We start from the raw sequence: 26,428 nt of genomic DNA on the forward strand, positions 1-26,428 counted from the left end.
AAATCTCAGAGAACAGTCAACTACCGATGTTTTATTAGAACAAAGGTTAATTTTGCGCTGGAGTTCTCCTTTAAGTAATCCCAACTTGGAATATTTTTACTTAAAATTAACAAGAAATCCTTTGTTATATGTACTTCAATATTTGAGTTCACGCAACATTCTTAAAAATACATGTGATGCATATATTTTTAAGCAAAGAATGTTGCGTGAACTCAAATATTGGAAAAGTTATGAATACTTAATTTTTTTGTGTTTAATCTAATTACTTCTATAAGTAATGGTTGTTCAGCCAACGAATAGTTTTTTAGACTACTACATTGATGAGAGTATAGATCGTGTTAAAGGGACCATAAAACTGAAGTGAAACCAATACAATAAAAGTAGTTATGATCTGAGTAGTTAAAGGGATAGACTACTTCAACCAAAATTTTTATTTTGTTATGATAAACCCTCATTTCATTCCAAACCTGTAACTTCTGCTATTCTGTGGAACACAAAAGACCAGACCACATACAATGAAAGCAAATGGGGTCCAAACAACATTAACAAAAACTCACCCTTTTTGGTACCACTTTACTTGAAGAGGTGTGCATAATACTAACATGAAACCTTCATAATCATGACATGACACATGTTATTAATATGAAAGAAGTTTTATTCATGTTTGTGACAACTGTCATTAAGTGTCATTCGCTCAGTTATGACATTATTAATGCAAATATGACATTGTTTGAGATGTCAACACAACCTGTCAAAAAAATGACATAGCAGTTTAATTATCAAACTTAACTGTGGTTTTGACATTTTAATGACAAATTCAATGTGTACCACTGTAGTTAAAAATATTCATGACACAGTTATAATGGCCTCATGACAGCCAATTTCAAAGCCAACCACATGACAGTTTAACTTCATTTTATGTCAAGTTTTCATGACAAAGACACTGACGGTTATGATGTATTGGTTTATGTCAAGATGTAATAACAAACACATCTTAAACAATTTGCATTCAAAATGTCATTATCTAGCTAAATACACTTAATGACAGTTGTCATAAACATGCATAAACCCTACTTCATATGTCATGTCATGGTTATGAAGGTGTCATGTCAGTCTTATGCACACCCCTTCAAGTAAAGTGTTACCTACTTTTTTTGTGCTCTGCAAAAGTAAATCACACACATGCGAGTGAATAAATGATGATAGATTTTTCAATTTTTTTAGGTGAACTATTCCATTTACATGCATTATCGTGTTAATACGGCTTGTTTTGTTATGATCTTTCTCAATAATAATATGATATGTTCCATGTTATTTAATTATTTAGTCCGGTCTGGTCCATGCTGCAAATTGTAAATGGCTTCTATTTAATCTTAATCATCTTCAAATATGAAAATTACACGGTGCTTCAAAAGCAAAATGAGCAAGTATGAGCCGGGCCTCTCTGTGCGGTGACCGATAAGAACAGAGAAATCGTATTTACCAAATTCAATTTTCATTGAATGAAGAGGCCACCCCAGAGTCTGCCCCCTTGAGTGTAATTTAAGCCACTGGAATGGATTTTAGCCCTGTGGAATTATTATAGGCTTATAAAGAGGGAGGGTCTCTGCCCTGAAACGCTCAGGCACATAAACAAGCTTCATATTTGCTATAAAAAAAGCCACTCTTATTGGGCTCAAATAATGCGAAATTCATGCCTATTCATGATCAATTTAAATAAATTTGCTGTTGAGTTTAGTCGTTAATCTGTTTGCATGACTATTTATGTGGACGCATGTTCATTAATAAATGTGTTCGTTAACATGTTTACTCTTCGCACGAAATCAAAATTGGCCTGTGCAGGCAAACAATTATGGAACACAAATGCACAACTCTATCAGCTCCCTCTGCCATGATTGTGCATATTTTGAGGCGCAATTTTAATTAGCCCCGAGAGATTTTCTCAAACAACGTGGGGAGACAGCTGCTGATTTTGATGACATTCATATCATAACTGTGCCTGTCTCTTGGAAGTCATTGTGCATATTCGTTAGTTAGCGTATATGAGCTCAGCGAGAGTGAGAAATTCAAGCTCATCTTTTTTCTCCCTCTGATATCACTAGGTTCACAAAGAGTGGAACCTTTAGAGAAATAATTTAGACAAAAATGTCATCATTTACTCACCCTTTTATGACACAAAAAGGACACAAAACAAAAGCATCAAAAATGATATTATAAAATAGTCAGTACCAGTCAGGCTCTATATTGCATGTTCTTAAAATAGCTTTGTGTGGAATTCAAACTGAAATGTTAGTCATTATTCACAAAACTTCATACTGTATCGGCCCAAAGTCCTAGAAGTGTCCACGAGAGAAATAGTGATCTGTGAAGGAGTAGAATTGAATCTTTTCAGTGAATCATTTCACTTCAATCCAGTTCACAAAGCCGGCCTAAATGATTTGGATATGAATCAGACTGATCTGATTCTTTATTTTGACTCACTGAATGAATTGATCCGGGATGAGGTAGTTAAAGGATTAGTTTACTTTAAAGAAAAAAAAAAAAAAAACTTTTGCTGATAATTTACTCACCCCCATTTCATCCAGGATGTCCCAGTATTTCTTTCTTTAGTTGAAAAGAAATTAAGGTTTTTGATGAAAACATTCCAGGATTTTTCTCCATATGAAGAGTTCAGATGCAAAAGCCTCTAAATGCCATTTGAAATTTTCTTCTTTAATGATGATTTTTATCAAACTTGTATATTTAAGTTCAGTAATTCCACTTAAATAACAATTAATGGGTAATTATCATTGCCATTTAAGTGAAATCACTGAACTTAAATATACAAGCTTGATAAAAATGATCATTCTAGAAGAAAATTTCAAATGGCACTTAGAAGCTTTTGCATCTGAACTCTTCATATAATGGACTTCATTGGGAACCAAACGTTCCAAATGAGAGATTCAGTGCAGCTTCAAAGCGCTTTAAACGACACCAGACCATGAATAAGTGTCAGGACCCTTAGAGTCATGACTCGAAAAAAAGATTTGTTCGTTTTGATGAACGAGTTTAAACGGGAGAGTCACAAACACTCATCACAGTACAGACTTCAATGCATGCTGTTGATGCCATTAACACTGTATTCGTGCAGAAAAACAATGAATTTCGCAAGAGTACCAAGAATACTCACACAAAGGCACTGTTTTATAAAACGGGAATGAGCAACAACAGAGATAAAAAAGGAGGAAAATGTGTTGTGAATACCTTTAGTCACTATTACAATCCTGTTTGCTTGTACTGTAAGCCTTGCTCACTTAAATGACTTCCATTATCCTAAACATGGCTTCAGGATAGCGTTTGTATATAATCGGATTCAAATTATTTCTTTCCCATCTCGGCACAACCGGTGAGACGTTTCTCCAAAGCTATCAGTAAGGTTTAGTATATGTCCCAGCATTGTGAAAATGATAAGTTACCTTGATTTAAAGGTGTGATCTTTCTCGCGGAGACCAAATGTTGCTTAGCTCTGCATCGGTCATGCAGACTCTCGCTTGAATACTTACAACTCTATCAATTTTCGCATGTATGAAAAAGCACAGGACTGCAACACTTTGACATAAATCTCCATTTTTCCCTCATAAAATGTTCCCCTGAAGAGATAGAGGTGATGATTGGAATAGCTATCTATCTATCTATCTATCTATCTATCTATCTATCTATCTATCTATCTATCTATCTATCTATCTATCTATCTATCTATCTATCTATCTATCTAGCTATCTATCTATCTATCTAGCTAGCTATCTATCTAGCTATCTATCTATCTATCTGACATTGTCATGTTGTGTTGGTGTATGGGTTTGCTGTATTCAATATAAAGCTAAATTTTAAACACATTCCATGTTATTTTATAATTATTATGACCTTACCTTGATTGGGAAAGTACATGTAATCTATTTTAAAGTATAAATTCCAAATTCCAAGACATCACGGGACATCATTATTTTGGCATAATATATGTTTCATATTTGTATAATGCAATGAAGTCTTACCTTCAAAAGTAGTGCAATTTTTACCTGTTGAAGATGTAGACTCAAGCAGTCGTCACATCTTGAAGAAATTTAAAAGTTATTAATTAACTGCATGTTTAGCGCTATGCAACATACTTGTATGATTTAAGTTCATAAAAATTGTCAATAAGATTATATATATACAGTGTTGTGCAAGTTACTTCCAAACTGTAATACATTAGGTATTACTTGTTACTGTTATTTAAAAGTAATTCATTACCTCACAATATTACTGTCTCAGAATTGTAATGCGTTACATTTCTCATGTATTACTTTTGAGTTACTTTTACCAAAATAACTAAGTAGTACTTAACTTTGGGGCTGTAACGATATGCAAAATGAAACCGAAATCGCGATTCGCCACACGACTCAGATCCACGAACCTGCAGAATCGCGACACACCTCTTCCAACTCCAGCGTTATTCTCCTTACTGTCCAGATCCAATGCTGCCTTATCTTTAAATTAGTCTATTAGTATTATTTGAAGTTAACATTATAAAATACGTAGACCTACACCACAAAACTAGTTGAGGATAAATTATTTAAAATTGGGGAAGTCCAGCATTATGGACATGACATTTGCAGTCAAAACTTGAAATAAAAATTCTCAGAAAATACATTGAAACGTATATAGGCTATTTCCTTAAAGGACAGACATTAGACATTAGACAAATATCAGTCTATGTTTTATTTTTAATATTAGGGAAAAGACACACATTCATGCGTGACAAAAAAAAAAATAGGAGGCAAAATATATTTTTGGTAATGCTGTTAATTACACTGCGCAAATCGGATGAGGAGAGGTTGGCATTTTAGTTTCCGTGTTCGCATTTATGAGGAAAAAACAATGTTACAGACGCGACCGCTCTGAACTGGCACAAAAAGACTGCTTTAAAACTTTCACATAGTCTGTTGCCTTTAAGAAGTAAAATACACTGTAATACAACTGTAATACAAGCCTGACTGAACATGTAACGAGTAAAATATTACTGAAAATTGATTAGTAATGCCTTACACTACTGCGTTACAGCAAAAAGTAATATGTTACTGTAATGTATTACTTTTGTAATGTGTTACTCCCAACACTGTATATATATATATATACATATATTATATTAGGGTTGTCAAACGATTAATCACGATTAATCGCATCCAAAATAAAAGTTTGTGTTTACATAATATATGTGGGTGCATTGTGTACAATTATTTTATATATATAAATACACACACATGCTTGTATATATTTAAGAAATATTTTCATGTATATATAGATTTATATATAATTTATATTATATATAAATATAAATATTTTACATTTACATAATATTTTTTTCTTAAATATACATGCATGTGTGTTTATATATATATATATATATATATATATATATATATATATATATATATATATAATTATACACAATGCACCCACATGTATTTTGTAAACACACACTTTTATTTTGGATGCGATTAATTGCGATTTTTATATATATATATATATATATATATATATATATATAATATATATATATATATATATATGTACATTATTTCCTTGATTTTGGAATCATATAGGACTAAAGACATGCGGTTGGTGGGCATTTTGTGTTGTATTTTTGTCAGGTGTTTTTTTTTTCATACAGAATTGAATTAAGTGTAATGCTGAGTTGCTTTGTGAAGTGCCTTTAAACCCTTAAAGGATTATTGTTAGACTCAAAGCTTATGTATAAAATGAACATGCCAAAAATAACCACAAAACAGACATGAATAGACCAATGATTTCAACATTCTGGCAGTTTAAAGCACACAGTTTCCTACATTAAGTGAATTACTGCCAGTAACCTGGCATCCTAACAGTACAATTGTTATAAGATAGAAAGGATTATTATTAAATAATCACAAGAGTAAGACAAGATAGTTTTGGTTTTTGCCAAATTGTCATATTTATAATTATTTGGAATTAAAGCCTCAAATCACAAACTTGTGGTCAAATCTGTTTAGTGTTATTTTGCTACCCTAAATGTTTCAGTACCATGGACAGCGCAATGTTTCGGCTATTTAAAGTCATTAGTTCCTCCTCGTACAATTGCCTAGAAACCGAGTCTATCTTGAGCCTAGCGTAATTCATACACCCACAGACTCCTCCACAGAATGTGTGTCTTTCAAATTTCACCCAGACCGGAAGAGCCAAGTGAGTAACTAGAGAACAGATGCAACTAAACGGAAAATAAATTGTCTTCTCTCTGGTAGAAAACATATTCAACTTCCAGTTCCAATGATGCTAACGTAATGCTGCTTCTATAATGTCATATAGTCAATGAGTGGATGAATTGACCACATATTGAGTGGATCAAATCATATAGGTTTGCTGACATGGTAACCCATAGTAATCTATTCCACAATGTCCTGATAAATGCCTGGAGTCAGTGGCTATTGGCTTGCTGTCGATGTGGTGAGACAGCACAGGGCCACACTTCGTCTTCCATGAGCGAATCAATCCAGCCTGATTTATGTTGTACACATATCTGCAGCTAAATATGATTCAAAACTGAGGGTCATTTGGTATGCATGCAATGCTTTTGGATCATCAGTTAATGTACATTTCAGCTACTTCGAAATGTCATGAAATTTTTAAGCGAATCATACATTTTCATAAATGAATATATATGATATGCTATCATATTGCCCTTTCCAACCCACTTTTATAATGAAAGTTATTATGCATGCTATCCATGCATGTTAAAAAGGGTGAGTTTTAAAGCTTAATTAAACCTTGAAAAGAGAGCAATTGCTGCAGTTTAATTATGCGCAGAGACAAAATCCTCCATAGTCTTCCTCAGGGAAGAGTAACTAAAGGTGTCATGTTATACAGCCTCCGGAAAAAGGCTGTATTTGCATCGTTTGGAGGCACCATAATTCAATGATATGATTTTATATTAGCCTACACTACAGTATCAACTGGTTATATAGACTAGTTTTGAACTACAGTGTTGTTGACTAACTGATTTTGTTATATTAGATATGAAAATTGTACACAAGATAAACAATGTAATCAAACATTGATCAGTCAACCGAATCAGCTTATTTCCCCCCTTTTAAATGATTTATTATCAAGCTAAGTTGTAAGATACTAGCCTATATCAGCCTGCGATCTTTAGATGTAACCACAGCTTTATCAACCGAGATGTGTAAGCATTAATAAATAGGTGAGATGTCTATTCTATCATTTTGCTAGCCAGAGAAGGAGAAATTGGCTGCTACCATCCAGTCAGCTTTCACGGGGTGGTTAACGGTTCCGCTCGTTTTTTCTCTGATGTTTATGTATCGGAGGAAGAATATTGCGAAAACAAACGCTATATAATTGGATAAACTAAAGATATTTACAGATAAATCCCGTAACCAGGATGAACGGACAAGAAAAGAGGACTATTTCTGAGGCATCTCCCCCCTCCGCTGTAGCGCGAGGCAGGAGGCAAGAGAGTATCAATCTGATGCCGTCCGCCGTTTCTAGGCTGTTTTTCCCCTCATGAAAGCGTCCAAAAGCCGCTAATTACTAAAGCGAGTGGAAATACACACCGATTCCGAGAGATAAGAGAAAGCCGAATCAGAAAGTGAGGAGCAGCGTTAAAGGGAACCACAGGTTCGGCTTTATTTTGCTCTGTGTGGTGTGAGTGTATCTGCGAGCAGTGAGTCCTTCAGCGCCACAGAAAGAGCCTTCAGCCAGCGCTTCAGTCGCACTCAATACGATGTGCACTGAAATTGCGTTTACTTTCTGTCGCTTAAGTAAGAGTGAAGTGGGTGAGATGAGAGAGTACTGTTGAGAATTCCGAGCGACGGATTCACAGAGGGTGGAAAAAGCTTGTTAAAGCGATTTAATCTTCTCTGTGTTGTGTAGGAACGATTCTTGGGGCAGCTGGAGCTCTAAAGGATGCAGAACTGTGCTCACCGATGCATCCCACACCAAATGCTTATGTGATCGGCTATCTACCTTCGCCATTTTGGCTCAACAACCCAGAGAAATAGTAAGTATTGAAATTGACTTCTACGGGGGATCATGCGATGCTGTAGGCTATTGATTGAAGTGCGTGTGTGGTTTTCAAAGTGATATTTAATTTCTGACTTCAATTATGGCATAATTTATTAAGATAGAAATCTACCTGTGCAGAGCTTGTGCAGCCTGTGTGTGTGTGAGAGAGAGATTCTTCTGCGATTAATTGCTATTAAATTATTCCTATAGTAGGCTATATCGTTTTATCATTTATTTAAGCTCCCCCTTCACATATTGATGTAAACTGAGGGTAAAAAAAAACAAACAAAAAACAAACAAACTATCATGACTATCTTAATCTCCATTTTGCCTTTCCTAAATGTTGCTCAAAGCATTTGTATATGTTCATAGAGATGGCATCTGCTCTAGCCTCTTCATTAGTGAGATTAAATAAGCTATTTAGGCTATATGAATAAAAATAATTCTTGGCGTTGAGATATTATGCAGATATTCCTGGATTGTGCCAATAAATTATGGCTTTCGTATTATGTAATAATGGCTTCAACCTATTATTAAAGTTCCCCGTCTCATTGATGTAGATTAATGTAACCGTATAATATGAATCTACCTTTTACCTTTGCTATTTGCATAAGCTTCACATTTGAGATAAAATGCCATCAGCTGTGCTCTCTATTAGTAGATTCAGCAGACAGCAAAACATGGCTGTTTTATTCTACAGAGTAAGAGGCAGCCATTTTTTCTCTACCCATGTGACCAGTCAGTGAATAAATGGCTCCCGTGTGAAAATTATGGTGTTGTCTGCGTCTCAGTGATGCAGCAGGGGCAAAGTTTGATAACTTCTATCATTGCAATGCACGGCTGATATGTCACAATGACTTGTGACTCGCGAGAGCTGGATTGAGGGTGTTGTCAGGTGGAATTCTGGGGGAAAAGACATAAATAAATGGACTAGCTGGGATATGCACTGCCAGTGCTTATAATAAGGCTTGTGAACCTAATACAAGCAACTACTGTATTTAAGATGATAGGAAGTTATAGGCCTATACTGTATGTGTATGTGGACTAGGGATGGCTCGATACCACAATTTTGGCTTCGGTACGATACCAGAACCCAAGAGTCTAAATTTAAGTGAATTGAAACAATTTTATTAAACACTGCTTGAAACTCTCAACTACCATATGTGCAAAGAAAAGTATAAAAAAAACGTATCAAAATGTAAAAAATAAACAAATTATGTGTAGGTAAAATTTTGATTTGGGGGAAAAAAACACTGATATTACACAATTAAAATAGGTTAATATAATAGATTAACATAATAGAATAATGAAATGATGTAAACCATATAGCTGTCATGCATCAACAGAGAATTATCAACATTTATTGCATTTATTCATCTTGGTTTGGTTACTGTTTGTGTTTGGGTTCATATTATGCTTATAATGGATTGCAAAAAGTAATATTATGATGCTAAACATATATTAGGATATTACATTTTAGGTCATTTTATTAGTGACTGATCTAGATTATTCAATGCTATATTGTTAGGCCAGGATCCTAAATGAATGTTGACAAATGTAGCTTAATTGTAGGCTAATATTATTCATATTTATTTTACTACCATCTCTCTGTCTCTGTCTCTCTCTCTCTCTCTCTATCGCCACAGCCCCAGTAATGCCATTCATTTATCACTTTTATGCTTTATTAATTCAAATTAAATGAATATATTTGTTTGAAATAAATTGCAAAAATGAGATCATGAGACGTAAAATGAGATCATGACGTAAACTGAATTGGTTCTAGCGTCATGCAAGAAGATTTGAGCTTTCGTGTTTACCATATTGATAAGCTCTTAGTCTTAGGTATGTGCGCTGTTCAGTGTTCAATAAAAGTCTAAATTAAATCAGTTGAATGATGAACTCACCACCAGTCGATCTCTTGAACAAGTCAGGATGAGCAACTGACGAGCGCTTTGGCAGATTTGATGTGTTGCCTTCCATGGCAACACATTATTGAAAGCAAAGTTTGCAGAGTGGTGCATTGAGGTCTGTATCTACACTATTTTTATTACTTTAGTAGGCAAAGTAATGCCTTATTTCACTAATACTGCTCTCTCTATTTAATAATTTCGGGCGTGTAAAAACCCGAATGAGCTTCATTTCCACCGTGTTCCTTCGTTTGCCGGTTTCGCGTGACTCGCGTCAGTTTCGGTAGCGCACTGCCGCCTAGTGGAGAACTTCGGAACAGCAGCTCATCAAATACCGAATTTAACAAAATGATGATATTGTACCGTTTGAAATTTATTATATACCGGTATTTTTGCAATACCGGTATACCGCGCATCCCTAATGTGGACACAATATATGTACACACAATATGTTCTGAGATTCTAAATTGTGTTCAAAATGATGGTCAACATCAGTGATGTAGCCTATGTTTAAACATCATTTAAACACCAACACTAGAGAGTAGAGACTTTATAGTTGCCGAGGCAGTATAAAATTGATAGGATAAATTGTAACAAATCAATATGTGGGCAAAAGTCCCTCCTTAGTTTAAAGAGCCAATCACATTTTTGATAGACAAATGAAAGTCTCCATCCTACTTTTTAAAGACCCAATCACTCTTTTGATTGAAGCATTTTTCGTTTGTTTGTTTGTTTGTTCACACTTGAATGCAACGACCATTATGTACCACTATTTTTCATGATTTGAACTAAATAATCTATTAATTTATTGGCCGATTGTTGTCATATTTTTTGTTCGCACAAACTTTGTTGCTTTATTTTCCTGTTATCTTTGTAAAGCTGCTTTGAAACAATCTGTATTTTAAAAATCACTATATAATAAAGGTGACTTAACTTGGTATTTTAAAGGTTGTATCAGCGATGTGCGAGTTAGCTCGCCCCTCCCTCCCATTTCGTGCATGATGAAAAACTCACACACTAAATCCCTACAATCGGATAGCTAGAGCTATCCAAGTTTAGTCGAGCTTCGCTCATATTTTTTTAAAGTATTATATTTCACACATAGTTCACATACAAAAAAAAGTCAGCACGAGAATTTACTCACCTGTCCAGAAGAAAAAGCGCAACCTCGGCGTCCGATTTAAAAATGTTCAATTCTTTGAGTTCTCTCCACCTTCCCGATTATTATTTGCTTCTTTGACGAAAAACGACGGTATCGCCCTAATCCTCCTTCTCTTCTTGGGGATTGCCTCTTCTATGTTAAAGGGGTCATGAACTGGCTTTTTAAACTTTTTTACATTGTTGTCTGAGGTCAGCTTGGTTTTTACATTAAAAAACATCAAAATAAATAAGTAATAGGCTATTTTCTACCCTAGTTTTGAGCCCAGCTCAAAAACGCTCGGTTTTTATGGGTGTTCGCACTGAAGACTTGGAAGTAAACACCCACTGCTGTGAGTGGATAACAGTTTTGCATATTATAATGAGTTTCACTCTCGACACGAGGTTGGCCTATGTTATTTATCTATGCGTGTAATGCACGAATCGGTGGGCGGGGCTAAACCGGCTCTGTTGAAGTAGGCGTTGATCTTCTGCGGGGGTGGTGTTATATCCCCTTTGACGTCATCGTTCCCCACTTTGAAAAACGAGTCGTTTGCTGGGGCTGGTGTCAATAAAAGCTTTTATTGGACTAATAAGGATGTTTTCAGTAACATTGAAACTTACAGAATATTCTTATAATATGACGACCTTTTAAATGTCAAAATTTCAATGAAAATTTGATATCTCAGTCCATCACCCCTTTAAATGTGGTGCATTGATAGCTTATAGGGTTGATAGAGGCTGGCTTATTCTTCAGCTGCGACTTTGCGTGCAGGCGCCGCGCACGAGCGAAAAAACAACACCCACCTCTTTCGGTGATTGGTTAGAACACTGTTTATTTTGATTCTGAGTGGTGGTTGTAGCCATTTATTTTTGTGTGCAGATCTCAGAGCCTAGGCGGGCGGGCATGGGGCGGGCAGCTAGCGGATCGTTAGGAAAGATTAGATGAATTTGATAATTTTTGTTTGGGCCTGAAATCGCTGATACAACCTTTATTGTGTCATTCTAATGTGCTAACATGTTATGCGAATGTAATGGTGACTTTCCATTTTGGAGGTTTTCTGATTCAAGGATACCTACCAAATGACCTCAAAGTGGACTGGTTTGGTTTAAAAGAGATTACGTATTTCAGTTAATTATGGCTTGTCACATTAAGCACCCACCTGTTGATAATGAGCACTATTCATTTGAATGGGGGCAAAACACCTTTTATTTATGTAAAGGGGAGATTGAATGGGGACAAATGAATTAGAGACCAAAAAAGCTTTTGCTTTAATCCTCTGAATTTGTGCGGTATAAATGGCCAATGCTGCAACAAGCTAGTGTGCTGTAATGTGCTTTATTACAAGGCACTGAAATGGGCTTTTATTAGTGGTACATGGGTTTGAAAATCACTCACCGAAGCTCTTGTGTGCCATTCACAGGCTATGGAGTACTCAGGGGTTCCATCTGTGACGCTAATAGTGGGCTGTGGTCTGTCCTGTCTGGCCTTGATCACACTGGCCGTGGTGTATGGTATTCTGTGGAGGTAAGTGCGTTGATGTGCAAGGGATATTACCAATTATGCCATTGCGCTTTTGGGAGAATGCAACTTTGATATGCCATTTCTTTTTAGGTACATCAGGTCAGAGAGGTCAATCATTCTGATTAATTTCTGCCTTTCAATCATCTGCTCCAACATCTTGATACTAGTTGGACAGACGCAGACACATAATGCGGTAAGTATTTCAATTTTGTCTCTGTCTCCAATGTATTTTACTCCGATATTGCCAGATAAGATTGAAATCGCAATGAAGGCCACCAAGCATTTACTGAGAATTTAAGCGTTGATTTGTTCTTGAACAAAATGTCCACTCTTCTCATGTTTCTTTCTCGGCTTGCGTGTGGGCTGATTTTGTAAGCTTGTCTTGCATGCCAGACGGCTTCTCTGCTCTAATATTATGTCGATCTAGACGTTCACGGGTTTATAATGTAAACTGGTTTTACTTAATACTGGTGAAGAGCTTTCTGTCTGCTGTTTGTATATCATACGACCCTGCCAGATTGTTTTATTCCTCTATTTTGAGGCATTGTGACTCACTTAAATTCAAGCTGGCTGGCCTAATTTTTTCTGAAGTGACCTACCTACCTATCCAGATGTTCGGGTTTTTGTGTAGTGAGCTGGATATTCTGTTATATGCTGTTGTGTTTGCATAAACAAATTGCATTCTTTTCTTGTGGTAAGTACATATATATTTTCCAGTTTAGGTTCATTTAGAAAATGTCTAGAATAGGGTCATTTAAACTGAACCCCAAAGAGCCAGGCCATGTATTTAGCAGTATTTGAAGCCCAAGTTATGATACCACTGATGTTGGATTGTATTTCTTTTATTGCTGATTTGAAATCTGTAAGACTTTAGCCTTACGATTTTAAATGGTTTCCGCTGTGCATTCAGAAAAGCATGAGCTTCTGTTCACCATTGTTTATAAGTATACTAGATTATATTCTTAAATTAGTACTCAGCAAGCCATGGCAGTTATTTTTAGCAAGTGAGTACATCGCTCTGTGTCCAATGCCAAGGAGAAATGATGATGATGCCTCTTATGTTCAGAGCCACTAGATGCATTAGCCAGAATCCAGCTGGCTGCAGTCTGAATTATACAACACAAATGCAAAATGGACGGACACAGGTACGAGACCAGAAATATCGTGTCCATGTGACTAAACTTTTTTGCTCTTGAGTTTGTAATTCCACAAACGAGACCTAAAACTTTTGCGCTTCGAATTATTGATGTTGTTTCATTGTTCCCGCTGAGATGAGTGAGTTTTGACGTCAAAATCTAAACTACGCCAACCTCTTTCCAAGTGATCGGCTTCCCTAAAGACTAAACGGTCTTTCAGTTTCAACATCAGTTTTGTTCAGCTAAGGAAGCGGGGATACTTGATACTCACTGATACGAGTAACAAAAAAAAATTCAATTATTTGCCAGGCTTAAACTAAAATTCATCCTGTTTGTGATGATTAGTAGATATGCATCACAGTAAACTTGAAGCAAAAGTCCTTTAGTGTTCACAGTCCAAATGGCTCAGTTATATAACTCTGCAATACCCAGACTCAGAGCCCACGTGAATATGAACATTTGTTGTGAATGGAACGTCTACATTTCAGGATCCAGGTAGGGTGAAAGCATTTTAAAGCTCTTTACATGGCTGCAATTCATTTTAAATAGGACTAAATAGGCTCCCAGCTAGATGGCAACGCTCAAAATGATTTCTTTTTTCCAGATCATTGTGAGGAGATGGTGTATATAAGTCATTCAAGATGTAATTAGAAGATGCAAATCCTGATCAGTAGATTGTAGAGTCAAATTTTCTCACATTCACCATTTCAAATTCAACATCAGGGATGATTGGATATGGGAAATTGCTGAACTTTGGAAGAACAAAGATTAATTATTCACTCTCATGCTTACAAATGACTCTCATTTGCCCTCGTTTGAGTAAACAAGATAAAAGAGGTTGATTTCTCACTGCTTACAAGCTTGTCAGGACTAGCACAGCTGGTGGTTTTTGGTTATCATCAGAGGAGGGTTTACACAGAGTGAAACGTTATTCCTACGCTGCCCACACAGATAGGGCTTCTGGGTGAGTCAACGCTGCTGCGGTAATAACACATTACTCAGTCACACAGTCAGGCATTTCAGTGCAGTTTTTTTTTTTTTTTTTGTTCTTTCTCAGGCAGCTCAATGCATGAGCTTTTTTCCAATTCTAATTCTAATGAGCGTTCTGAGATGGAAGGAAGTCAATTCCCAAGGTTAAAACAAATGAATTTCCTGTTACATTAAACTGATCAAAATAAGCCTTTGACTGTAGCTCTGTTCCATCACCTGGTGAGATGCTTGACTGGTGTTCTTCTGACTGCACAATTGAGGGCGTATGGGTTATAAAAGCGTTCCTTAAGGACAAACTTAAAATACTTTTAATTAAACTGGCTTTATTTGTTCTATGCAACCCTTTCACACTTAAGTTTAAAATATTCTGACTGACCCGTGACCTCCCAGCGTGAGTTTTTCAAGGCGACCGTTATTTCGAACTTGCCACTTTAATGTTTCCATGGTGATGCGTCATTGCTTGTCACGTGACACAGCACAACCACAACACAGCGCTGAATGAATGAGATTCTGCTTTTATGTCATTTTTCCTTTTTTATAAAAAATATTCACAAATGTATAGCATGAAACACTTATATTCTGATTGTCAAAAATGTGCAAGTGGATGGGTTTTGTTTAACCATCTTTATAACGATCGCGTTAGTTGAGCTGTATGCACAATGGGCGGCGCCATTTTAGTTTGTTTTACAGTTCAGAGAATCGGATCTGTTGGATTTACAACGTCAATTCCTCCACTTCTCACGAAATACATGAAAGTAAGTGGCTGGTGAACTGGGAGAATAGGGTCAAATGTTAAGCTACTTACACACTGTGTATCTGATATGAATAAAACCTGTCGTCTTATTATAGGATTATCATTGCCGCTTCCATAGACATCAGTGTGGATTTTACAAACTCAAAATCATTGTTTTGCTAGTACTTATGTGTATTTAATGTGTAATCATACCGGTGTGATCGTGGGCGTGAAAGGGTTAAAAGACCAATGTGTTTTTTTTTTGTTAATGTTAATTTCAAGATTTACTAATAAATTATTCAAATCAAATGTTGTTTTTGTTCAAATAAGTTAATGCACTGTGAATTAACATGGACAAACAATGAACAGGTGGATTTTTATTAACTAATGTTTGCAAAGATACAGTAAAACAAACAAATACAGTAAAAATGTATTGCTAATTGTAAGTTTATGTTAGTTACCATAAATCAGTGTTACCATAAATCAGAATCGGGCATGTGCTTAGGACACCAACATTTGTGCAGAAAACAGTCTCATACAAGTCATACTGTAGTTTCCAAAATCTTCATATTTATTTAAAACTCAGTAGTTCTTCAGGTATAGATCAGTTGCAAGGTCTGTGTTTAAATATATATAGCCTATGGATTTTTAAGGAAGACTACAGGAATGAAGTCTCTCCGTTTTTTTTTTTTTACAGTATATTTAAGATAATTCTAAAATCATTGAAAACAAAGTTTTTTACAGCACTTTTATGAATGTAAAACTGTGCAAAGAAAAGATTTTAAAAAATGTATTAATTATTGTATATTTTTTTCTTTGCCTAGAATAACATTCACAATATATATATATATATATATATATATCCTATTTTTTATTTTTTTTTACAATAATCGGAGTAAGGACTTAATTGCAGTAAAATGTTTACATGACGCAAGCAAAACTCTTCACTCCTGTTTACATTTTTTAATATTGTGATTATTCACTAAGAAGTGTGTTAATTTTAACACCATGTTTTACATACCCCAATGCATAGCACAAATAATGAATTTGTTCCTGTTTATTATGATTAAAATCAGCGTACGCCATATATTTTCATGCAGTTGTGGTTACTACGATTGAGCTTAATCGCTTTAGTTTGATTTAAGTATTGTGTTCACATTAGGTTTTACAACAATATTGGCAAAATAATCAAAAAATGAGTGTGCATGTAAACGTAGTCGATGTACAAAATTTTGTATCAGTGCTTTTCAGTTTTCTCTCCATACATCCACTATCTTGGATGAATAATTTCTCTATTAAACTGAATAGTTTATTGCAGTTTATTCTGTTAGTTCATTATTCGTGAACAGAACATGTGACACTGCCTTTAGAATGGAGCCAAACGAGATATCTTGAAGGCAGAATAGTTTTGCTGCATACATTTTGTAACAGCTTTTTGTGTGTGGGAGCGTATGCTTATAATGCCTAAAGGTTTTGGAACAGAGCTTTGGTGCCTTCATGGGATTTTTGCCATTACACATGCCGTTTATAACAATGATTAGACACGAATCTGCTTTAATTTGTTGAGGTATGATTTAAGAATGCTCAGTGTAAGTCTTGATGACAGCAGTGCTGCAGGTCCGGTCCTTCATTAATGGGCCCTAATTACATCTGGACCTCTGCTCTGTCCACTTCTAAGGCACTTCTGATGTTCATCATTTTAAATGGTCAGTGTGTCTGTTACCATGACAATAAAATGCCATTCTCTTGTGTATCACTGTCTTGCCAGTTCTTTTTGCAGCCATTTGCCACGCTCTCTCAAGTAGCAATTTAGAGCAATTCCTGCTTCATCACACTGGTGAAGACGATGGATATGTGTCTCAGAGGGTGCAGGTTTGTACCTCCAGATGAAGGTCACGCATATGACGTGACGGCCATGCTAGAGAGAGCACTCAGCCTGCGGCTTGTCTGAACGTTGAGCTGATCTGAAGGCCTGTCAGTGCTGATCATAAACAATGCCATCTTCCTTTTTAATTCCACACCACGTCATTTTACATTTAGCACGAGGGAGGATTCAACATTTTCCCCAAATGAATGCAAATCTGCTTTTCTGTTTATAATAATAATAATTTGTTTACATTTATATAACGCTTTTTTGGGTACCCAAAGCGCTTAACATATAGAACGCCCACCACACACCAGCTTACTGGTGGAGAGGAGACAGATGGATAGAGCCAATGAGTATATATGGAGATAATTAGGAGGCCATGATGATGGACAGAGGCCATGGGGCAAATTTGGCCAGGATACACCACTACTCTTTTGTTTCCCCAAAGGCATTGCAAAATTTAATGACCACAGAGAGTCTGGACTTCAAATTAACGTCTCATCCTGCTTTTTGACAATATAGTGTCCCCATCACTATACTGGGGTGTTAGGACCCACACAGACCACCCCTTGCTGACCTCACTAACACCTCTTCCAGTAGCAACCTAGTTTTCCCAGGAGGTTTCCCAATCAGGTATTGAGCAGGCTCAACCCTGCTTAGCTTCAGTTGGCAACCAGTCTTGGCCAACAGGGTGGTATGGTTGCTTGCTGGCAATGAATGGTAAATGGAAACATGTTGACCCATCAACAACTATTAATATAAGTAAAAGCTTTATTATGGAATGATTCATTTTTTTAGTAGAACATCCAACATCAAAGATGTAAAGCGGTTCAACTACCCTCCTACAAAATGATCAAGGCTGTTGACAACGGTTTAGCCCTCTGTGAGTTATTTAAAATGTGCTTTCTTTGTTCTGTTGTCTGGAACCTTCATAAGATTTGACTTAATGGCAGCTTTGAAAGTAGGAGATGGTGCACAGACATGCCTCTTATCTGGTTATATCGGTTAATGAATAAAACACGCAACTGAGGACGACATGCAACAAATGGCAAATATGGTCCTTACAATCCAAGTTGAAGCCGGCCGGGTGCCGCCATCTTGTAGCAGAACTTCACTTGAGTTAGCATTTCCATTGACTCCCATTCATTTTGGCGTCACTTTGACAGCGAATAACTTTACTTCTGAGGCGTTTCAAGACTCCATTTGTCCATTATTTATTTCTAAAGAAACACAACAATGTATAAAATGCTCCATTACCTTGTAGCTTATGTTATGGCCTGTAGAAGCAGGTTTTTTTTTTTTTTTTTGTAAAAGTAGGCTAATGATTGCGTCATAACCAAGCGACTCTCTGTCGCACAGTAGAGAGATTACCGTATGGACAGGAGGAGAAGCTCGCTGGCAGTTGGGAAAACGTGGAGGCAAATTGACAAAATAATTAATCAGAATACCTTGCAAAAGTTTCTCCTGCTTCTAGCTCATGGACAGCTCCTACTCACACTCTCTGCCTCTGCAAGTTTAGGAAGAGAATGATTCAGATTTCTCATGCCACAGTCACTAGAAGACAGACGGGTTGCTCACGTCACATCTACGTCGTCAAGCTCTATTTGAGTCGGTTTGAGTCTGCGCGTCAGGAACTGAAGTCCTAAAAAATCGCTAAAAATGGGCTTCACTTGTCTCAACTGAGTTCCAATGAGTTGGCTCTGTCCACTTCTTATACTGTCTATGGTTTCAACCCGACGTAGTTATCATTTTCACATCCTGCACCACATTGTTTAAATAGCAAATGCATTTGTGCATAAATCTGCATGCTGGTCTGAAAATTAGTTCTGTTTGGGAGGTGCAGTTGCTATTATGAAGCTACTGAAATAGACTGCAAGATTTTTTATTTTTTGGGGGGTTATTTTAAGAACGTGTTAGTAATATGTGCCTATAGGCTGGTCCACAACGCCTGCTTTGTCCCATAAATCTGTTTCCTCTCTGGAGAACCGTTCAGTTTTATTCACTCGCCATAGAGTCTATCCTAACGAGTTGAGGATCTGAATCAGGTGTGTTAAATAAGGGAGACATACACAATATGCAGAGCAGTGGGTCGCGAGGACTGGAGTTGAGAACCCCTGTTTTAGACCATGCCGGGCGTGCAGTCCTGTAGCCTGGGAAAACTCAGACAGCTTCCGGCAAATTTAGATTTGCTCTGAAAGTTAGTCTGGTAAAGAGCTCATTCAAGCCCATTTCCAATCTGTCGAAATCGCGGCGCCAATCAGAAACGTTGGGGCGGGCTTTACACAATGACGACAGCGCTGGGATTTTGAAGCAGATTTTGTAGCCAACATTACAAAGACGGGTGCCGCCGTTGAATATCACTCGTTCGAATCAGCTATCGTGTCTGTTTTAAGCGATTTGAACATTTCCTTTTTGTTAAACCAAGCAAAGAACAACACTCTTGAGATGTTTCTCCGCTGGCCGCCGCTCTGCATACGTCATCTCCTTCATCGCTCTGATTGGTTTTAGGTCTACTCACGACGTCCGTTGACGCCCCACTGGAAATAATTTGTCCATGACGCTTTGCCAGACCATAACTCAGTTACAACTGAGAAAGGTCGGGTTTTAACCAGGCTAAGCAAAAGTGGATTCGGACCTTAGATGCTGCTAATGGAATAAGCACATACTCTGTGTCTGTCTGGCTTACTCTTTATAAGTACTACAGCAGAGACATATGTATTTTAAAATAGTTAGTTCACCCAAAAATGTACCCTCATGCCATTCCAAACCTGCAAGCCCTTAGCTCATCTTCAGAACACAAATGAAAATAATTTTTGATGAAATCTGAGAGCTTTCTGAAATTCTGACTCTTCCATAAACTGCAACATCTGAACGCTGACACAGGATCCAGCCAATACTGAGCCGGCGTTCTGGAGTAGAACCCGGAAACGCTGCGCTGTGTTTACAACGTGAATGGCGTCAAAGACTGACATGTGTCTTTATTTATTTATTTTTTGTGCACAAAAAAGCACTTCATAACATTAAGTTCGAACCACTGTAGTCACAATGACTACTTTAACAATGTCATTACTACCTTTATGGGCCTTGAAATTGACATGAGGGTGAGTAATTAATGACAGAATTTTCATTTTTGGGTGAACTAACACTTTAACAGGTAAAGACGCAAGTTCTGTGCTGTAGTTCTTCTAAAGAGTAAGCCGGACAGACACAAAGTATGCTCTTATTTCATTAGCAGCACCTAAGGTGTCTTATGGGGCTCTAGGATTATTAAATGGTGCTTAGAGACTTCCTCTTATCTCTTGCTGCAAGAAAAGGTGCCATTTAATCCAGTGGCTCGTTGTGAAGCATCCAAGTGCCCGTATGTACTAGCTGTCAGAGGAAATGAAATGGCAGATTTATATTAACCAGACTTAATTCACTTTGAGGCACTGCATTTTTGCTTTCAATTTAAAGTATTAGTTGGTCTAACTTAAAAAATGGAGACTTTTCAATTAAGTCAGGATTCACTTATCTTATTAGTTTGAATCTGTGTGTCTGTCTGTCTGTCAACTGCTGAATATATATCAGTATTCAAAGTACATAAAGCATATACAAACTTTTTAAAAGGCCAACATGACAGTCTTGACAAACTTTTTTTCTAGTTAAACGATACAATTTCTTAAACTTTCAATTCATTTTAGTTCTACTTCCCAACTTTCTAATTAGAGATGCTATTCTCCATCACATTTGGCACCTCATTTCAAATCCAGGAATTAAATTGGGATTCCGCTCTGTATAATGTGGTCAGCCAAAAAAAATAAACTTGTTGCCAAGACAGAGCTTATTTTATAGTTTAATAGAAGATTGCAAAGACATTTTTGAATAGTTCACTGGTTCGCCATGCGCTGTAAGACCCGAAATGTGCATTACAAAGTAAAAAAAAAAAAATCTTTTTTGTTTTATATTGATTTTAAATGATAGGAGAAAGCATCTTGTTGCAGTAGCTGCTCTCTTAAGGAGTGTTGGTCAGCTCTCCTGAACAATTTTCAGTTTCGTTTTTCACCAGACCTCAAAAATCTCATGTTTACAGAGGTAAATAATTCTAATCTTCACTTTCAAGACGAGTCTATAATTTAGCGTCTGTATTTATGTGCAATTTCCTTTTGATCAGTTGCTGACTTGTTTATCTTCTCAAGTACTAAGATGTGAGGGTAGCCCGCGGCACCTTTCCAAACGCAAACATCATGGATTTTGATTGGAAAGAACCAATGCGAATAACGTTTGAACATGATGAAAAGCATTCGTAATTTACTTTTCCTGTGGAATTTTCATTTTGTAAGCGGTGACACTAGTAATAGTCAATCCAGGCAGCAGACAAGGAAAGAAGAAAATGCTGTATGATTATTTGTGGTAAATATACCACATAAGCTCCTATTAAGCATAGATCGGTGCAGCAGATGCTATTAATTGTTTAGATGCTACTAGTGTAGCGTCTGTGCTTTTATTTTATCTCACCTGAATAATAGAAAGCAACATTTTCATAGCACTATCTTGGTGTAGCAGCAGCATTTGTCATAAATATTAATGCAGGAAAGACATTTATGTCAAAACAGAAACAATTCTGCTCAAACAGCTGAAGAGTTGTGTTTGTATCAGGGTTAGATGTGGGGAGTATGTAAGATTAATTGGTGAGGAGAAAAGCATTTCGAACAATAATCTTGACAGAGTGTGAATATATAGTTGTTAAAGTGAGATATTGTGCTACAGCTCAAGAGTGTGATGAAGGCAGGATCCCTGAAATATCCTGACTGGGGGAATAGGACCATTTTCTTTTCTGTTGCATAATGAGTCTAGCTTAATTGGCCTGGATATCAGCATCATGTCAGTTTGACTCTTAACCGCGGCTTACAATATCAACACTTCCTTTACATTCTGCTGATCTGTGAGAGCATTACACTATTACAAACACCCGCTGCTACTGCTAGAGCTCTGGCTTAGATTTGAGCTGATCTTCACAGGAAGCTGCCATATTATAAGCTTCAGAAGATAATGAATGGAATAGAGTGAGTATTGAATACTTTTATGGTTTTTTGTCCATGTTACCTGGTCTCTGCCAAAGCTGTTGGATAATTCTATAAAATTGTCCTGTAGGAGTAAATATTTATAGTTTTTATTTTTTTTAAACTGTAGTTAAAGGGATAGTTCACTTTGAAATTAATTTTTGATATGTTTTAGCTTACCTCAAGGGCATCCAAGATGTAGGGGTCTGTTTTCGCAGTAGTTTCAATTTTGATATTTTTAGGTCAAACCGTTCTTGTCTGTCACTCATATAATGGAGGTCTATGGTCCCCACTTAAAAAGAGCATGTACAGAGAAGTCCAAATTAAACATGATTTAATGACTCGTAAATGTAAGTACACATTGATGGCCTAAGACATGAAATGAGCGGTTTGTGTGAGAAAACAAACAGTTAATATCGTTTTACCTCTTGTAACCACAGCTACGAAGTGATCTGAGAGCAGGGGCGCTTCGGTCTGCACAAGCGCCGGAAACCCCCGGAAGTGATCTCTCGCGCGTGCACTTCACTCATTGTTTACACAGAACAAAAATTGTAGGTAAGACGGATAATTTAAATGGTACTAATTTGCGCGTATCAGGGATGTTTGAACTGTCGTAAAAGATTGTAAAACAATTAGGTATGCTCGCGCAAACTCTTCTTCACTTCCCAAGAGATCGCTTCCGTGTGTTTCCGGCGCTTCCACAGACCGAAGCACCCACACCCTCAGATCACTTGGACATGGCTGTGGTTACAAGAGGTAAAAATTATACAGTATAAATACTGTCATGTTTAATTTAGACTTCTCTGTGCATGCTCTTTGAGGTGGACCCCATATACCTCCATTATATGACTGACAGACAAGAACGGTTTGACCTAAAAATACCTAAATTTAAACTACTGCGGAAACAAAGACACCTAAATCTTGGATGCCCTTGAGGTAAAAACATACCAAAAATTAATTTCAAAGTGAACTATCCCTTTAAACAGGAATCAGAGATAAAATAATAAATCAAGTAAGGTTTAATGGAAAAAACAAAAAACAAATTCTGATTGGTAAATGGTAAATGGACTGCATTTATACTTTCACAGACCCAATGGCCACCAAAGCGCATTACATTTTGCCTCACATTAACTCACACATTCATATACCGACAGCAGTGTCAGCATGCAAGGTGCCATCCAGCTCGTCGGGAGCAGGTGGGGTTAGGTGTCTTGCTCATGGACACCTCGACACTTGGTCAGGTGGAACCGAGGATTGAACCACCAACCTTTCGGTTTGTAGACAATCTACATGAAGCACTGAGCCACTGCCGCCCCATTGAACAACATATCCAAGTTATGACGTCCTAAAAAAAAGTGTTAATTGATAATTTTTCTCAGTTACAAAATTGAATGTCAGTACTGAATTAATGCCTTTGCTAATTACGTAAATGTTTAATTATTTTAAGTCGCTCCCTCCAATTATCAAACATTTATTCCACTTGGTAGAGTCTCACTGGCAGAGGACAATGCCCTGTCTTCATTTTCCCATCTCATATTTACTTTTAAATGACTTCCATTATGCTACATTATTATTTTTTTATTATTCATGGCATCATTTATTCGCCTCTTCAAAGAGAATATTGAAGCTCCCTCGAAGAATCATCTGAAATGAAAGGATTCTCAGTTGATAAGAAACCGTGACGGATGACTCACAGATCAAATTATTAAGCTTAAAGTCAAAGATTTGAATGCTTCTTCTGACACATCAGCCACTTTGATGATCTGTCGAGATAGCTTTCAATAGAAAACATGCTCTAATTTGTTTTATCTATAACTTTGCCTTGGGGTAAAATGAGTCAGTCTTTTTCATGTTTGAACAGCTGAATGATAAATAGTTAATGACAGCTTAATGGGCTAACTGACCTACTGCACTGGCAAACTTGTGACATTGGCGATCTGTTGATGTTATCTGGGGTGGTATTATTTCCCCCCAGCCTTTTAGTTGAGCTTTGTGAGGGAGACGGTGTTCTATAGATATCTTCTGACAGCTTGGTCCCTGCGCGACGTGTGAGTGCTATGATAGAATGACGTAAATGCATCTCTGTAAAAACCAAGAGAGCAGTGCTGTTTAAAGTCACCCTTGGTAAAGTAGAAGATTACAACTTAAAACATTAGGAGCAGCAATATTTTGGCACCTCAATATTCGGGACTCAAAGATGGTTCGCGGTGTGCAAGTTTTCACAATTTTATTTTATTTGGATTAAAATGCATATAACGATAACAGATACTACTGAATTTCACAATTAAGATTTTCAACAACATGAAATTATTTGTTATTGTGATAAAAATGCATATTGTAAATTATAACAGAACTACTGCGTTTTATTGGCTCTGTACTTGTACTCTGCAGAATGAAAAAAAAAACATTTAATATGATCTAATCTCTCTCTCTCTCTCTCTCTCTCTCTCTATCTCTCTCTCTCTATATATACACTCACCGGCCACTTTATTAGGTACACCTGTCCAACTGCTTGTTAACACTTAATTTCTAAGCAGCCAATCACATGGCGGCAACTCAGTGCATTTAGGCATGTAGACATGGTCAAGACAATCTCCTGCAGTTCAAACCGAGCATCAGTATGGGGAAGAAAGGTGATTTGAGTGACTTTGAACGTGGCATGATTGTTGGTGCCAGAAGGGCTGGTCTGAGTATTTCAGAAACTGCTAATCTACTGGGATTTTCACACACAACCATCTCTAGGGTTTACAGAGAATGGTCCGAAAAAGAAAAAACATCCAGTGAGCGGCAGTTCTGTGGGCGGAAATGCCTTGTTGATGCCAGAGGTCAGAGGAGAATGGCCAGACTGGTTCGAGCTGATAGAAGGGCAACAGTGACTCAAATAATCACCCGTTACAACCAAGGTGGGCAGAAGAGCATCTCTGAACGCACAGTACGTCGAACTTTGAGGCAGATGGGCTACAGCAGCAGAAGACCACACCGGGTGCCACTCCTTTCAGCTAAGAACAGGAAACTGAGGCTACAATTTGCACAAGCTCATCCAAATTGGACAATAGAAGATTGGAAAAACGTTGCCTGGTCTGATGAGTCTCGATTTCTGCTGCGACATTCGGATGGTAGGGTCAGAATTTGGCGTCTACAACATGAAAGCATGGATCCATCCTGCCTTGTATCAACGGTTCAGACTGGTGGTGGTGGTGTCATGGTGTGGGGAATATTTTCTTGGCACTCTTTGGGCCCCTTGGTACCAATTGAGCATCGTTGCAACGCCACAGCCTACCTGAGTATTGTTGCTGACCATGTCCATCCCTTTATGACCACAATGTACCCAACTTCTGATGGCTACTTTCAGCAGGATAATGCGCCATGTCATAAAGCTGGAATCATCTCAGACTGGTTTCTTGAACATGACAATGAGTTCGCTGTACTGAAATGGCCGCCACAGTCACCAGATCTCAATCCAATAGAGCATCTTTGGGATGTGGTGGAACGGGAGATTCGCATCATGGATGTGCAGCCGACAAATCTGCGGCAACTGTGTGATGCCATCATGTCAATATGGACCAAACTCCCTGAGGAATGCTTCCAGCACCTTGTTGAATCTATGCCACGTAGAATTGAGGCAGTTCTGAAGGCAAAAGGGGGTCCGACCCGTTACTAGCATGGGGTACCTAATAAAGTGGCCGGTGAGTGTATATATATATATATATATATATATATATATATCGTTTCCGGGGGTGGGGTTTATGTAAATTTTATCCTGAAGGAATGTCTGTTGTAGTCCTTAAAAAATATTTCTTTAAAATAAAATATCTCCCTTTGCTTTGAACTTTGAGCATCGTAACTGTGCAGATGTTGTTTATGCTCAAACAGCAACATTACACACTGACTAAAGTTAGAAAAGTGAAATCATAATCAACCACCCCTTTAACAGAGAACACTCTTAGAAAACATGGTGTAAAACAAGTTACTCCACAATTAAAGCTTTAGGATATCTGACTATTAATGTTCTATTTTTAGT

General features: G+C 37.1%; 1 protein-coding gene across 4 annotated transcripts in view; it reads left to right on the forward strand.

Annotated features, from left to right (window-relative positions):
* adgrb3 (adhesion G protein-coupled receptor B3) overlaps positions 1-26,428 on the forward strand; it is a 224,932-nt gene that overhangs the window by 167,393 nt on the left and 31,111 nt on the right. For all 4 annotated transcript variants that reach the window (XM_089117199.1, XM_089117200.1, XM_089117201.1 and 1 more), the window contains 3 exons: positions 7,942-8,068; positions 12,542-12,645; positions 12,733-12,835. In XM_089117199.1, coding sequence (XP_088973325.1) covers positions 7,942-8,068; positions 12,542-12,645; positions 12,733-12,835 — 334 coding nt within the window. The remainder of the gene's footprint in view (positions 1-7,941; positions 8,069-12,541; positions 12,646-12,732; positions 12,836-26,428) is intronic.

The sequence above is a fragment of the Pimephales promelas genome, chromosome 11 (assembly GCF_988280905.1).
Source record: "Pimephales promelas chromosome 11, fPimPro1.hap1.1, whole genome shotgun sequence".
NCBI lineage: Eukaryota > Metazoa > Chordata > Actinopteri > Cypriniformes > Leuciscidae > Pimephales > Pimephales promelas.